Source organism: Diabrotica virgifera, chromosome 2 (genome assembly GCF_917563875.1).
Source record: "Diabrotica virgifera virgifera chromosome 2, PGI_DIABVI_V3a".
Taxonomy (NCBI): domain Eukaryota; kingdom Metazoa; phylum Arthropoda; class Insecta; order Coleoptera; family Chrysomelidae; genus Diabrotica; species Diabrotica virgifera.
The window spans coordinates 239,718,319-239,734,480 of record NC_065444.1 but is presented as its reverse complement, the minus strand read 5'-3'; the positions used below and the strand labels follow the sequence as shown (position 1 = coordinate 239,734,480).

At 33.0% G+C, this 16,162-nt stretch overlaps 1 protein-coding gene across 1 annotated transcript in view; it reads left to right on the top strand.

Annotated features, from left to right (window-relative positions):
- Positions 1-10,054, top strand: part of LOC114328515 (zinc finger protein 721-like) — a 70,098-nt gene extending 60,044 nt beyond the window's left edge. The window contains exons 9-11 of the mRNA XM_028277378.2: positions 1,239-1,532; positions 3,909-4,234; positions 9,798-10,054. Coding sequence (XP_028133179.2) covers positions 1,239-1,532; positions 3,909-4,234; positions 9,798-10,049 — 872 coding nt within the window. The 3' untranslated portion in view covers positions 10,050-10,054. The remainder of the gene's footprint in view (positions 1-1,238; positions 1,533-3,908; positions 4,235-9,797) is intronic.
- The last annotated feature ends 6,108 nt before the right edge of the window (positions 10,055-16,162 follow it).

Genomic DNA, 16,162 nt, shown 5'->3' with positions numbered 1-16,162 from the left:
AGTAGAACCTCGATTATCCATGCTCCAACAGGACCGGATCTGACACAGACAATTGAAAAGCATGGATAATCGGAACATGTATTTCTTATGGTACTTAGATGTATACACACATACATTAGAGATGCGGTCGCTGAAAAGTTTACACCTTCATTTTTATATTGTAATACTATAAAATCGCAGTGTCATATGAATTGACTAAATGTCAAAGTGCTTGGCAAAAATTTTGCGTGTATGGAAAAGCAATGTAAAAAGCTATTAAACGTGTCCAAAATACCTAGAATACATTTTAATGGCGCGCAAAAAACAAGAGCCAATCATTTTTACTCAATTTTATTCAAAAATACTTCTTTCTATAATTTTCATCTTGTTATATTTTATAAAATAGATTTAGTTTATTTTCATTTTTCATAAGCACCTTGAACCGATGAAACTTACAGATCATATAAAAAATACATAAGTAAAGTAACTTGTGAAGCGGTACCTATCAACTAATTTCATTTGGGATGCTAATTAGGGGGTGATTTTTACGATTTTTTTCCCAAGAAAAAGGGACTAACTTTAATTTTGAGCGTAACATACTTACTAATTTTGGTGCTAGAAACTTTTTTAAAAACAAAAATAAAGCTTTTCTTAAGCACTTTAAAAAAGTTCTAATGGGTTTTCTCCGGAAAGTGCTTCATTTTTTCATCTTTTGGTTATTTCACGTTGAAATATTCGATTTGGAATTTAATTTAACGAATTTGACGAAAAAGAACCTATTATTCATTAGCTGCAACTCTGCTTCTGCTGGTTCTACATAATTCACACATACACAATTTTTTATGAACTGTATTTTTGCTAAGAATATTTTTTTCGGCTTACTTTTTTGAGTTATTTACGAAAATCCGTCTGAAAACGTGGTTTTTTTTGAAAAATGAACATATTTACTCGAAAAGTATTGACTTTAGTGAAAAAACTCTATAGAACAAACGTTGCTTAAAATTAGCCAGTTTACGCACTTCCGGACTTATTTTGAACGTATATTTTTTCACCTCCTACAAGAGGCACCCACCCCCGGGACAAAAGCACATATCGGCACAGTATCACTTTTTTCTTTGACATGTTAGCTACGTATATGCCAAATTTCATCTCAATCTATGCATTATTTAAAAATTTATAGGTTTTTCAATATTTTACCGTGAGTGAATAGACTAATAACCAATAGCCTATGTTGTAATAATAACTTAGTGTCTTTTTAGGAGAAACCCCATATGTTTGCTCAATTTGTAATAAACGATACCACAGTGCTAGGAGTTTACAAAAACATAAAAATATTAAGCATTTTATCCAAGAAAACAATAAACTAGACAATGACATTCTAAATAATTCAAACAAAACTCATTGTCCATATTGTAACAAATATTTTGGTAGTTTTGGATTTGGTAGACACATAAAAACTCATGTTAATGAGAAGAAGGTATTCGAATGTCCTTTGTGCTATAAGGTTTTCCAGAAAAATTCACATTTAGAGAGACATCTCAGGATACATACAGGTAGGTAGTGGTCCCGTTATTTGGGATGGCACTAATTTGCATATTATGACGCATCTAAAAATGATCTAAGAACCGCCTTTAAAGTTGGTGATTGGTTACTGACATTGAATTTTGCTACTGAGTATTGAAATTATTTAATGCCAATGCGTGGCTTAGGAAAAGACTTTAAAGTAGGACTTCTATACATAGGTCTGGATCCCGCGTATGAAAAAAAAGTTGATTAATAGCAAGCTGAGAATTTGTTAATAGCTTAAGGGTGTCTAGTCGGATAAACTTTGACATATGAGAACACTGGAACAGGGCAGTTTTAATTGTGGAACAGGTTAATAATTTGGAACGGTCACACCACGAAAACGGCACATTTATTTTGTCCGACAGAACAGACTTAAACTCTCCGAACAGAGATTAAACTCTCATGCAAAAATCAGACTGATATTTATCACCTGTCATAATTCCTGTTAGTTGACATATTCTACATGTTCCACTCATTAAAACGCCCATTTGGCCATGAGAGTTTTCGTGGTGTGATCGTTCCAAATTTTTAACCTGTTCCACAATTAAAACGGCCCCTGTTCCAGTGTTTCCATATATCAAAGTTTATCCGACTAGACACCCTTAAGCTATTAACAAATTTTCAGCTTGCTATTAATCAACTTTTTTTTCATACGCGGATCCAGACCTAACAGTGCAATAATATGCAAATTAGTGCCATCCCAAATGACGGGACCTCTAAAACCATTTTAATTTAACATATTTAGATATATGCATACATCAAACAATTAGAACTATTTATGTGAAAATACTTTAAGTATATCAGTATCATTTTTACAGTTTTCTAGCAATAATTAAGCTTTACAGACTGTAAATTATAATATGGTCTTAGATACCTAGCTGCTTCTTCTTTTTCTTGTAGGGCATATCCGTTTCGCCTGTTGGCGACCATCATGACAATCTGTACTTTGCACACTGCTGCTCTAAAAAGGTTTGTGGTTGTTGTGTTGAACCATGTACCGGGTGTCCCAATCAGAATGGCTCTCGGCCATATCTCAGGAACCGTTTATAGTACAGCTTTGAGAAAAAAATATTTATAACAAAAGTTGCCTCGGGAAAAGCCTGAAAATTATTTTCATAATTGTAGGTCCACCGCTAGAGGGCGTAATTGAATATCAAAAATCAAAATTTTACAAGATTTACCTAATGAAAGGGCACTAGAAATCCAATGATCGTATTCTTCATAAAATTCTGCGCATATTTGATTTCACAAGTTTAAGTCTACCTTTGCAAATAAGGGGTGGGGGTGAGTGGGAACCTTTTTATGAAAAGATGACTGTAAGTCCGGTTCAGCTAAATCGAATTTTGCATACATGATCTTGTTGAAAACAGCTCTTTTTCGTCAATGTAATTGTCTTATTTTCGAAATAGCCTAATAAGTAATATGCAAGCTAGGAGGCGTTATTTAATTATTTTCAGAAATCTTCTTTGGAAAATATTAAATATAAGTACCTATGCATTTTTAATCCTGTATTACAAAATTAGACCAAATTAGCAACATAATACCGAAAATCGCATGCCGATACCTTTTTTTTATCTCGAGATATCTTAAGAAATGTGTAAATGAGGTTAAAGAAAAGTAGTGTGCTATGGAAAAACAAAAAAAAACATTTTCCAGATGTAATTAAATCAAACAAGACAACACTATAAAATATAACAAAGAAATAAAAGCAACTACTTACTTAGTCTTAGTGACTGCCTAAATGTTCAAATTGTTTCCCATAATTTTCGATGCAAGCATTTACTTTTTCAAGAGTAGATTGAATAGCAACAGATTTAACTGTTTTAGACTTTTATTTATGGGGACGGATTAAAGACCTTGTTTTTGCCGCTAGGCCCACTACTCGAGAAAACATGATCTAGAATCTGGAGGACCTCTTTTCCCATGCACTTTACCTTGAAATATGGTCAGAAGTAGGTCATATCGTTGTTCATTGCGCATTATATGGCCTAGGTATTCCAGCTTGCGACGTTTTATGGTTACGACTAGTTCGCGCTCTTTACCCATTCTATGTAGAACTTCTTCGTTGGTAACTCTGTCTATCCAGGAAATCCTCAACATGCGTCTATAGCACCACATTTAAATGCTTCGAGTCTCTTCAGTGATGCTTCAGTTAAGGTCTATGACTCCACGCCATATAAAAGAACGGAGAATAATATAATTGGCCATTATAATTAAAAGTGCTAAAAATGTTGCTGAGCTATGAAATCAGGTGTCGCTCTTCCGGACTTGCACGGTCATAATTGTATTTTACTGTTATTGGGGATATTCCGTTTATAATTGAATAAATGAAAATTAATAAAATTGTATGCATTGTACCGTAGGTGAGCGTCCTTATGCTTGCAACTCCTGTAGGAAAACTTTTACCCAAGAGAGTGATCTTAAAAGACACATACTCATTCACAATGGCAAGAAAGATTTCCAGTGTCAACATTGTGGTAAGATGTTCTCCAGTGCACGTTCCTTGGCTGCTCATAATATGCTCAAACATGAAGCATCGGTGCAGAATGTTAAATTATGTAATGTTTGTGAGAGCTCTGTTTGTTCAGGCCATCATGACAAACAATTAAAGAATGATAATATTCCAAAGGAATCGTTATTCTTATGTACTATTTGTGGGAAAATTTTTAAAACAAATAGCAATCTTCAGGTGAGATATAAGAAAATCTATTTTAACAACATCATTAATGCTTTTTAGTCTAGCAGTCAAGGCTGTTTGGTGGCCTATCAAAGTTTATACGGAGTTTCAGAATTAACCCAGTCGGGTTAGACGAATAACAGGCCTAACCTTGCATTAGGAGCTGCCCCAAATTTTATTTTTTAATCTTTAGGGGGGGGTCAACAGTAGTGTAAATTTAAAATCTCGACTGAATTCCGCCATTGCGTTAGCCGCCATCGTGATTTTAAATGAGAACAGTTTTTGCTCAATATCTCCGCCATTTTCAACTTTTCGACAAAAAGGTTAACAAGCAAAATTGTTGAGAATGTAATTTTCTATCATTTCTATTTTAACAATTTTTTCGTGCCATCGATATTTTCCGAGTTATAGCGGAAAATAGTGACAGTTATATATAAATATAGAGCATAATTATTGAATTATCTCGTTTATTGTTAGTTTTACGACAAAAATGTTCCTATACAAAAATAGAGAGAATTGAATTCTACACAATTTTAGTTTCTTTCATTTTTTTGCTAAAGTTAATATTTAAGGTAGTATGTATGCGATAATGGCGCGAGCGTAAGACCTGATTGATTTTGTAGCAATTGTTTTTGTTGAATATCTACGCCATTTTCAACTTAAATTGTTCCAAATATGATTTCCTACAATTTCTTTTTAACAATTTTTTTCATGCGGTTGATACTTTTCGAGTTAAGTGGGAAAATAGTAAAAAGTGGTGGGGGGAGCATAATTACTGAATTGAATCTTTTTTCCGAGCTGCCCCAAATTTTATAATTCTATCCTTTAGGGGAGATCAATAGTAGTGTAAATTTAAAATCTCGACTGAATTCCACGGTTGCATTAGCCGCCATATTGATTTTAAAGGAGAACCGTTGTTGCTTAATATCTCCGCCATTTTAAACTTTTCGACAAAAACGGTAGGAACTAAAATTGTTGGAAACGCAATTTCCTACAATTTTTTTTCCACAATTTTTTTATGCGATCAATATTCTCCGAGTTAAGGAAGAAAATAGTGGAAGCGGAGGGGAAGCATAATTGTACATAAACAAAAATAAAGAGAATTATATTTTATACAATTTTTGAAACTTCCAATGAAACACCAACCAAACTAAGTACATAAAAGACATAAATAATAACTTATATGCATTAAGTTCACTGAATTTTATTAACCAGCGGGTTTTATTGGTTGAATTTGTCTGTCGATAATTAAGTTTCATGTCAGCTAACATATTTTAATATTTCAACAATTTTTTTTTCATTTTGAACCCTGTTAGGGGGAATTTTCCCATTCTCCCCTCTAAGACCCACCACTGGTTCTCTCAAAAATTGTAGTAAAACTTAATTGCAACAATTTCGGTCCTTACACTTTTTGTCGAAAAGTTGAAAATGGGGAAGATATTGAACAAAAACAATTGCTTTAAAATCAATGGGGTCTTACGCTCGCGCCTTTACCGCATACGTACTACCTTAAATATTGATTTTATCAAAAAAATGAAAGAGATCAAAATTGTACAAAATTTAATTCTTTTTATTTTTGTATAGGTTAAAATTTGTTGTAAAAGTAATAATAAACGAGATAATTCAATAAATCAATAATTGTGCTTTAACTGTCACTGTTTTTCCCCATAACTCGGAAAGTATGGACCGCATGAAAAAAATTGTAATAAACGAAATTATAGAAAATCGCATTTTCAACAATTTCAGTTTGTATATTTTTTGTCGAAAAGTTGAAAATGGCGGAGATATTGAGAAAAAACGGTTGTCGTTTAAAATCAAGATGGCAGCTAACGCAACGGTCAAATTCAGTCGAAATTTTAAATTTATACTACTATTGATCCCTCTAAAGATTAGAAAAATAAAATTTGGGGCAGCTCTTAATGCAAGTTCAAATGGTATCCCGACTGGGCTAAATGATTGCTTGTATACAATATGTATATGTTACGGTCAATGATGTAAATTGGACATTGACGTTAATGGCCGGGCATTGTCGTGAATGTCCATTTTCCTTGCATGGTAGTATGATAGAATTGATTCAAAAGATGACATAACCCAGACATCCAAAGTGAAAGTTATCCTCCAACACCAAATTGTTCTATGTGGTCCAAATAATGTTCAGAAAAAAGTCACACCTTTTTGAGCGTCGGGTTTGGGGGGGATAGGGGGGAGAAGTCGGTAAATTCGTAGTTTTTTACGTTTTTTGTCAATATTTCTAAAACTATGAGGTTTAGCATGAACAACCTTCTATACAAAAATGTTCTACATTAAATTTGAAACAAAAAAGTCCTATGCGTAATCCTTCTAAAATGAACGGTTCCAAAGTTACGGAGGTAGTATAGTATAATTGATCCAAAAAAGGCCTAACCCAGACATCCAAAGTAAATTGTTCAGTAAAAAAACACCATTTTAAACTTCCGGTTTGGGGGGCAGATGGGGGAGAAGTCGGTAAATTAGTAGTTTCTTTACGTTTTTCGTCAATATTTCTGAAACTATGTTTAAGCGTAAACAATGTTCTATACGAAAACGTTCTACATAAAATTTAAAACAAAAATGGTCCTATCTATAATTGTTATCAAATCAACGGTTCCAGAGTTACGGAGGGTGAAATGAGGAGGTTTTCGATACTTTTTATATTATTTGGGCAATTGATGATGATATTTTTGGGTGGTGGGGTTGACGTTTCTTCAAGGGCTTATCACTAGCATACCATCGGCCACTGAAATAGCAAATCCTGTTAAAGAAAATTTCTTTCAATCAGTAAAAATATTATAAATTGCCCAAACAATATAAAAAGTATCGAAAACCTCCACTTTTCACCCTCCGTCACTCTGGAATTGTTGAATTTATAACAATTATGGATAGGACCTTTTTTTGTTTTAAATTTGATGTAGAACATTTTTGTTTAGAACATTGTTTACGCTAAAGCATATTTTTAGAAATATTGACGAAAAACATAAAAAACTACTAATTTACCGATTTCTCCCCCCCCCCCCCAACCGGACGCTCAAAATGGTGTAACTTTTTACTGAACAATATCTGGACCATATAGAACAATTTGGTGTTGGAGAAAAACTTTTACTTTTAATGTCTGGGTTAGGCCTTTATTGGACCAATTATACTATACTGTTTACCTCCGTAACTTTGGAACCGTTCATTTTAGAAGGATTATGCATAGGACCTTTTGTTTCAAATTTAATGTAGAACATTTTTGTATAGAAGGTTGTTCATGCTAAATCGCATAGTTTTAGAAATATTGAAGAAAAACGTAAACACTACGAATTTACGGATTTCTCCCCCCTCTCGCCCCCCCCCCAAACCCGACGCTTAAAATGGTGTGGCTTTTTTCTGAACATTATGTGGACCCTATAGAACAATTTGGAGTTTGAGGATAACTTTCACTTTGGATGTCTGGGTTTGGATCTAGTTATACCATACTATGGTTATTAACGGCAATGCCCGGCCATTATTAACGACAATAACCTTAAATATTGGCCAATATTGTAAAAACTTAACGTAAAATTAGATTTTTCATCAATAACCGGTCAATAACGACAGTGGCCAGAAGCAAATGGCCAATGTTGATAAATCGATGCCGCAGAAGCCAATCGGTGTAAGTCAATAAGTGTTTAAAATGAGATACTAAGATATTTCTGAAAGTAGTTGCAGAAATATAAGTAGTTACTAAAAACAAATAAAACATCTTTATTTATCATAATATGGGTAACATATTCATAAATACAAACAAGGAAATAATAATATTTTTATATACAGTATGGTGCAAATGAAAGGAATAAATTCGTTATTTCGTAAACCGGCGACTTTAAGGAAAAATCTCGAAACAGGTCGATTTTTATTTTTAAGTTATATTTTGGCATATATGGCATACTAGTGACGTCTTCCATCTGGGTGTGATGACATAATCGATGATTTTTTTAAATGGCATAATAGGGGTCGTGTGCTTAATTTAATTTATTTAATTCAAAGTACATTTTACTGCTGTCATGAATCAGACAAAAATGTTTATTTCACAAATAAACAATGGTTTTTCGCTTAAATTAATGTTTAAACTTCCAAGAGGCAGGTGACTGGTGGGAGCTGGCTTGATCATTGAATTTCATTCTATAGTGCTTTGTTGTTTTTTTAGCACCTGGTGTTCTCAAAATATTTTTCGCTTCTTTAATTTCACTTATTCGGCTATTGTATTCGTCACAGTTTAAAAATGATTTATTGTCATTACGTTTTCACTTGACTATTAGGTTTATATAATTATTAAAACGAGTGCGCACATCGTTGATATCCATGATAACACTTATTAAATAAATTTACGAGTAATTTCAGCACGAAAACAATACATACACAATATACACACATTATGTAAACAATAGTAAACAGTAAACCTACACATAACCTATCTTTTAGTTAAAATTTCAACATTGACCGATTAACAACGGGCATTGTCGACATTGGCCGGGCAATGATAGAAATGTTGTCAAGAATTTAAAAGTATCCTCAATGTCCAGTTTCTATGGACAATAACGTTAATATCCAGCCATTGTCCACATAATGACCAATTCAACCGGCCATTGTCGATATTGTCCGGCCAATAACGTTATTGGCCGGATTTACTACGTCATTTTCCATAACATATACACTGAGCAGCAAAATTAACGCACCACCTTAAAAATGGGACATTTTTGATATGTCGAATTTCTTATACCTGTTGTCCGGTTTGAGTGATTTTTTTAGTATGTTGTAGCTTTATTCTTCAAGAATATCGATGTAATAATATTGTTGCTAAACAGGTAAGCGTCATTGCATACCGAGTGTAACAATCATAGTGTGTTTTTTCCTTAAAGTTCGGAACAGCCTGTGGAATATTCTAGCGTATTTAAAATATTGAAATTGAAATACTTAACTGTAGTCTTAGGCTTTCCTAACATTTTGCTTTTAGATTCATTCGCTTATTGTTGGATAATAAAAAAGTTAGGTACTTTAACAACTAGTAACGTTTTTCATCAATACAGGGTGTTTCTAAATAAGTGCGACAAACTTTAAGGGGTAATTCTGCATGAAAAAATAATGACCGTTTGCTTTATAAAGATATGTCCGCAAATGCTTCGTTTCCTAGATACGGGATGTTGAATTTTTTCTTACAAACTGACTATTTATTTATTGCTCTAAAATCGGTTGATATATGCAAATGAAATTTGGTAGGTTTTAAGAGGTAGTTATTGCGCATTTTTTGACATACAATTAAGAATTTTATATTCATCATTGGCGTGCATACGGGTCATATTTCCCGGTTATGTTTCCATTGATAGTTTTACACCTCCACTATAGTTTCATCTCTTTTTATTTCACAATGCTTTCCGTCTTTTCCGTTATTTTGCCGGTTGTTAGTGCACTCATTATTGTATATGAATAAACACCGAAACTCCGTAGACATTGATCAGCCAGTAAACAGCCCTGGCTTGTAGACTATTATTTTAAAGACATTCCTGTAATTTTTGGTGTCTTATTTGTCATTTGTTTTTAGACTCATTATAGAATCCATACAGGAGAAAATCCCTTTGTTTGTAAACTATGTAATAAAGGGTATAAAGCCAGTACAGCTCTAAAATATCACGTGAGAAGGGCTCACACTGGAGAAAAACTTTATAAATGTCAGATATGTACAAAGGAATATTATGATTTAACAAATTTGAAGAGACATACCAAAAGAGTGCATTCTAATCTGGATATTAAGGATCAAAGTTTTGATCGTGAAAATATGGATGAAAATATATAAAAATATTAAAATGAACATGTTGGTTTTTCTGTCTTTGCCTTTATCACATCTATCAGTCAGAGTACAATTTTGGGTGTCACAGGAATAATATATTTGATACCTATTTATACAGGGTGTCCAGAAACTCTACCGACAAACGAATACAGGAGATTCCTTAGATAATTTTAAGACAATTTAACCCAATTCACTTAGTCCGAAAATGCTTCCTAAGGGAGCTAGATCTATTTGAAGATGGCGTCTGGTAATTAGTTTTTCTTAAATACCTCCGGAACGCTTTTATTTAGAAAAACAAAAATTGGTATGCTTTTTATCTTCCAGAGATAAATCGATTCCATCCATTGCAAATTTCTAGTACCGGTCATAGGCGTCCGTTTTGGGTAGGGCAACGGTTACTTTATTGCATAACTTTTTTGTCTTTAACTTTTAACCTTTTCACTGCGGGAACCGGACATATACGTAAAATAATTTCGTGTCCGTACAACGGGAACCGGATAAATACGCGTAACCTTTTTCGGCATTCGCTGCGGCAACCGTATGAATCAGATATTGTTTGCGTATTGTATGTTGCCTATAGAAGAGAGTTAGGCATATTCATAGAGGTATATATTAACATACAGGGAGCCTACCTTCCGCGCTTCCTGACGACAAGATCTCATGGACTGGTTTGCTGCATCTCTTTCTAACACATTGTATCGAAAATCTATGATGACATTCAGTGTGAAGATAGGCACGGAAGAGGAGGACAACTGTAACAGCTTTACTATGCGTAAGAGTGAAACAGCACTAATCCAAATAAAAAAGATGGTGTCGTCACTTCGCTCTAAATGACACTCCCTCTATGCTAATATTTACCTCTATGGGCATATTAGGTAATTTGATAAATAATCTAATAAAAATAATAGTAAATAATCTGAGATTTTTGGGTTGCATTTTCAAGAAATTGTGTTTGTAAAACATGTTTGAAAAACATGTATCCGGTTTTGCCACTCCTAATAAAAGTCGGAAAAATCTTCAAAAACAAAATTACAAACAGTTGAACAAGGTCTGTTACGTTGGCAAATTATTAATTTTCAAGAATCTAATATCAACAAATGACAACAACAACAACAGTTACTTCTACAAAATTGCAATTACAGTCCTGAATACACTGTATTGATACACTGCGCGAACCGTATTTATTCGCCATAGTACTGCATCGACTGACTGCGGCAACCGGATTGATCATCACAGGCATGAAACAGCCGTACTAAAGACCATACTACTCTTATAACTAGCCGCAGTGAAAAGGTTAAGCATTTTTGACTCTGGATTATTAAATTGTGAGGTATTCTTGTACTATAAGGTACTCTTGTTTTAAGTCGATAGGATACATCGTTTTCTAGAAAAATGGATTTGAAAATTTTTCGTTTTTTAAATTTAAAAAAAAAATTATTTAGAAAAACGAAAATTTGTACGTTCAATTATATTCCAGAGATGGATCGATTTCATTAATTGCGAATTTTTAGCATCGGTCATATGCGTCGGTTTTGGGTAGGTCAACGGTTATTTTATCGCGTAACTTTTTTGTCTTTAATTTTTAAGAATTTTTGACACTAGATTATTAAGTTATGAGGTATTCTAGTAGTAAAAGTTCCTCTTTCTTCAAGTTGGTAAAATACACCGTTTTTTTTTTCAATTTTTGTTTCAAATTCAAGAAACGAAAAATTTTCAATTCGATTTTTCTAGAAACGGTGTGTCCTACCGACTTTAAATCAAGAGTACCTTTTAGTACTAGCATACCTCACAATTTAATAATCCTAAGTGAAAGATGCTTAAAATGTAAAGATATAAAAGTTATGCGATAAAATAACCGTTACCCTACCCAAAACGGACGCCTATGACCGGTACTATAAATTTGCAATGGATGGAATCGATGATTTATCTCTGGAAGATAAATATGCGTACACATTTTTGTTTTTCTAGCTAGAAGCGTTCTGGAGGTATTTAAGAAAAACTAGTTACAAGACGCCATTTTCAAAGAGCTCTAGCTCCCTTAGGTTAGGAAGCACTTTCGGACTAGGTGAATTTGATTAAATTGTCTTAAAATTACGTGAGGAATCTCCTGTCTTCGTTTGTCGGTAGAGTTTCTGGACACCCTGTATATTGCATCTGATGGACTATCTATAGAAAGTGTGTGGTTCTCTTTTGAGGTAAATTTTGTTTTATTTCTCTTTATTGATTGAGCCCTACGTTTAACAAAAACAAGATAGATTGAAAAACTAGGCATCTTTTTTAACGCTTTCGCGACGGGAGTTTTTAAACGTGCCGTGCCCCATATACGGGAGACGCATATACTCACTTACATTAAAATGTACTTCAGAGCAGGAAACGTTATATTCATTTTTATAAATAATTAATAAAACGTTTATCTTGTGTGCCTGTTTATTCAATTTTGCACTAACGAACTTGTGTGCCATAAAAGTCGGGAAATGGATAGTAGTGCAGTTATATGAAGGTGGATATGAGCTATTACCTCCGATTTCGGTGTACCTCCATCGATTTGCATGAAAATTGGTGAGTGGTTAGAGGATATCTCAAGGAACAAAGGTGACATGGTGCCAACTTGCGCTTTTACCCTGGGGGTGGATGCCACCCCTCCTCGGGGGTGAAAATTATTTTATTAAAAATAACCCCACAATTCGATAGAGAGACAAATTATAAGCAAAATTTGTTATATAAATTTATTAAAATAAATCAAAACTTTTTTGAGTTATTAAAGATCAAAGATTTTAATTTTTCGTGACAAAAATGTATGTTTTTAACCGAGTTTTCATAAATAACTTAAAAACTATAAGTTTTTGCAAAAAAGTTATCAAAATGGAGCTAATAAAAAATGAAATAAACTTCTTACTAGAAAAACCTTTCAATGTTAACTAAAAGTGAGTTATAGGTAATTGAATGTATATTTTTTTCGTTGAGTACCCAAATCTAAGTATTCAAGCTTAAATACCGGGGAAATGGTGCATTTTATAAAATAAACTTATAAAACATTTGTCAAAGTTCATAGATAACGAGAGATATATAAATCAATTATATTACAATTTACGACAAACACAAGTTCATTTTCCAATTAGTATAGAATATCTACTAAGTTGTCATAAAATGGAAATATTTAAATTACTCATAAATTACTTGAAAGAAACAAATATAATCATTTAAGTGAAATACGTAAAAATATAACAAAACTAATAAATTGAGGTAAAAATAAAATAAAAATCTGTGGCTAACTGACTCGCATCCAAGCCATTTTTTCACACACACACACACACACAAAGTTCATAGAAATATCTATCAAATAAGCCCTCGAGCAAGTTGATAGCATTAAAATTTATGCACCAAAAATGTTTCAAAATGTATCTTTTAAAAATTTTTCCAAAAAATGTTATTGTTTTTTTTTGTAAATAACTCCGTTAATTTTTAAGATAAAAGGTTCGCCTAAAAACTATTTAAAAGTTGATTCCAATAAGAGCTATTAAAAAACGTCAATTAAAAATTAGTCTTTTAAACATCTTACTTTTTAAAAATAAAAGGTTAAATGGCCCCGGTTACATGGTTCTCGCAGCAAAATTGAAATATTAAACGTTTCTATCTCGGTTATTTTTTACTCTGCGGAAATAGTAAAATGGATAAAGTATTTGGAACAAAAAAAACTAAAATTTAGTTATATTTGATTTTTTACGTATATTGAGTATTTTTGGAGTTATTATCAAAAGAAAATGAAAAGTACGATAATTTTAAAAATTCTGATTTTTTTAAATTATATCTTTTTTTCAAAAATATGCATTCTAAACCGGTCAAAATTGTTGAAGTCATTAACTATGCTAACCGAAAGAAATTCTTGTGAGGATTGCTACATATTTTAATTTTTGTATCGATTGTTAGGATATGTTATCGATTGTAATCGTCAAAATGATTTTTTGGTTCCCTCCATACCACTGGAAAACCAAATTTAAACATTTTCGTTGTCGTTTCGTCCACTGTCGCAAGTTTTCAATACAAGTTTTGCACACTACATATGTGGAGCTCAGGATTTATCTTAATCTCCTAAATGAACACCAAAATATGCCCTTTTGTTCATTTGTCCATTTGTCTTAGAATTTGTTAAGTTTGTTTATAAACATATTGCAATAGGGCTTTTCATTCACAGTCATTTGTTTCGAGCTTCTGTCATGTGTCACATAATATTAATATATCTACGTCGTACGTTATTGGTATTACCAATGATACAAACCGAAGACGTATGACGTAGATATATTAATATTATGTGACACATGACAGAAGCTCGAAACAAATGACAATCGATGAAAAGCCCTATTAGGCATTCCAAATCACGTGATATAATATGGCTGCTGGATGGCGAAACTGTCATCCATAGGCGTATCCAATGTTTAAACCACTTCATATTTAATTTGCTATCACAATTTCACAAATTTCGCTACACAATTAACAAAAAAAACAAAACCAAACAGGATATTCTTTACAAATTTGTCAATATTCAAGGTAAACATTATAGATACGCCATGACCACCCCCCTTAACTATGTCTATGGCCATGTCAGTTTAGCCATCCACCGGCCACCACTGACAGTTCATTGGAATCCCTAATTATGGTGCTGGAATATACAGAAATGTAAGAATATTGAAGTATCTGATAGTATGTTATATCTCGAAAACTAGAGCTGCTACAAAGAAAAGGTTTGTATTTTTGGAATCAGCACAGATGAATTAACTAAAATCAGTTGATATTTTTTCGGCAGCAAGACAAAAATTTTTTTTTGTTGGGCTGTGTTATTAATTAATACATAAAAAAGTTATTTTTATTATTAAAATATATATAGGTGCCCCAAAATTATGTAGTGCCTCATCGGGCCTGGGTTGAAGTAAAATAGGCTCTGGTCGTTAGAGATTTGACCTTTAAAAGTCATACGAACAAGCTGAATTTTGCTGAGAATGTTAATTTTGGGACCGCGAAAAGGATGCAAAAAGTTTGCCACTCCTATTCTGGGCTTCCCCTAGAACTGCACTATGAGGACGATTTTTATGAACGAAAAACATAGATTTACGAAGAATCTGTAAGCCGTAGAAAAAAAAAATTAAACAAAAAATGTAGCTGAGATAATTTTGAACAAAAATGTTATTAGCACTTTTTGTATAGAATGATGATGATGAATATTTCGGTGTCCAAGCCAACCCCTTAGTGGAAAATTCTCGGTGTGCCACTGTTTTTAACCAGGATATTTATAGTCTACTAGGACCCCTTTACCCTTCATACTTCATAATCAGCTGTAATAATAACTCGTTATCCTTTCTAAGAATGTGTTTTTCTCTTTTTAATGGCAGTCAAAAGTTCTCTGTGTTTTTCAATTCTGTTTCTGTGCAACATCATTTCGTTCCTAATATGATCGGTCCACGGTATTTTTAAAATTCTCCTAAAAAGGCACATCTCAAAATCTTCCAACTTTCTCATTAAGTCAACACTAACAGTCCAACCTTCGACACCGTAAAGAGGAATAGAGTTTAACATTTTGCCATCCGATATCGGATTTGTAGATTGAGTCTTTGGTTACTCAGAAATTTCCTCATCTTCAAAAAGGCCGCTCTAGACTGCTCTATTCTTGATCGAATTTCTGAACGGATTTCATTCGCGGCAAAATGCAAAAATTGTATACAAAAGTTGCACTCTTCATCATTAAAATGCATTTTGATTTTTGTCGATATCTGATCAAAGGATATCGAATTTTTACCGACGAGTTGATACAAATTTGGTTTTAAATAGATTTCGCGTGCGTTATGACATTAAAAATCGCAGGTCGTTTCAAACGTTGTTTCTGAGAAAACGGTTCATTCTATACAAAAAGTGCTAATAAACGTTTTTGTTTAAAATGATCTCAGCTCCATTTCAATTGTTTGAAACATTTTGTTCTAAGGCGTACAGATTCTTGGTAAATCGATGTTTTGCATTTTTTTTGGGGTCCCAAAGTTGACACTCTCAGAAAAATTCGGCATTTTCGTCTCTGAAGACTGGAGTATTACTAGAAAAACAGAACTTGTCATTCACGGAGGTATATTGGGTAT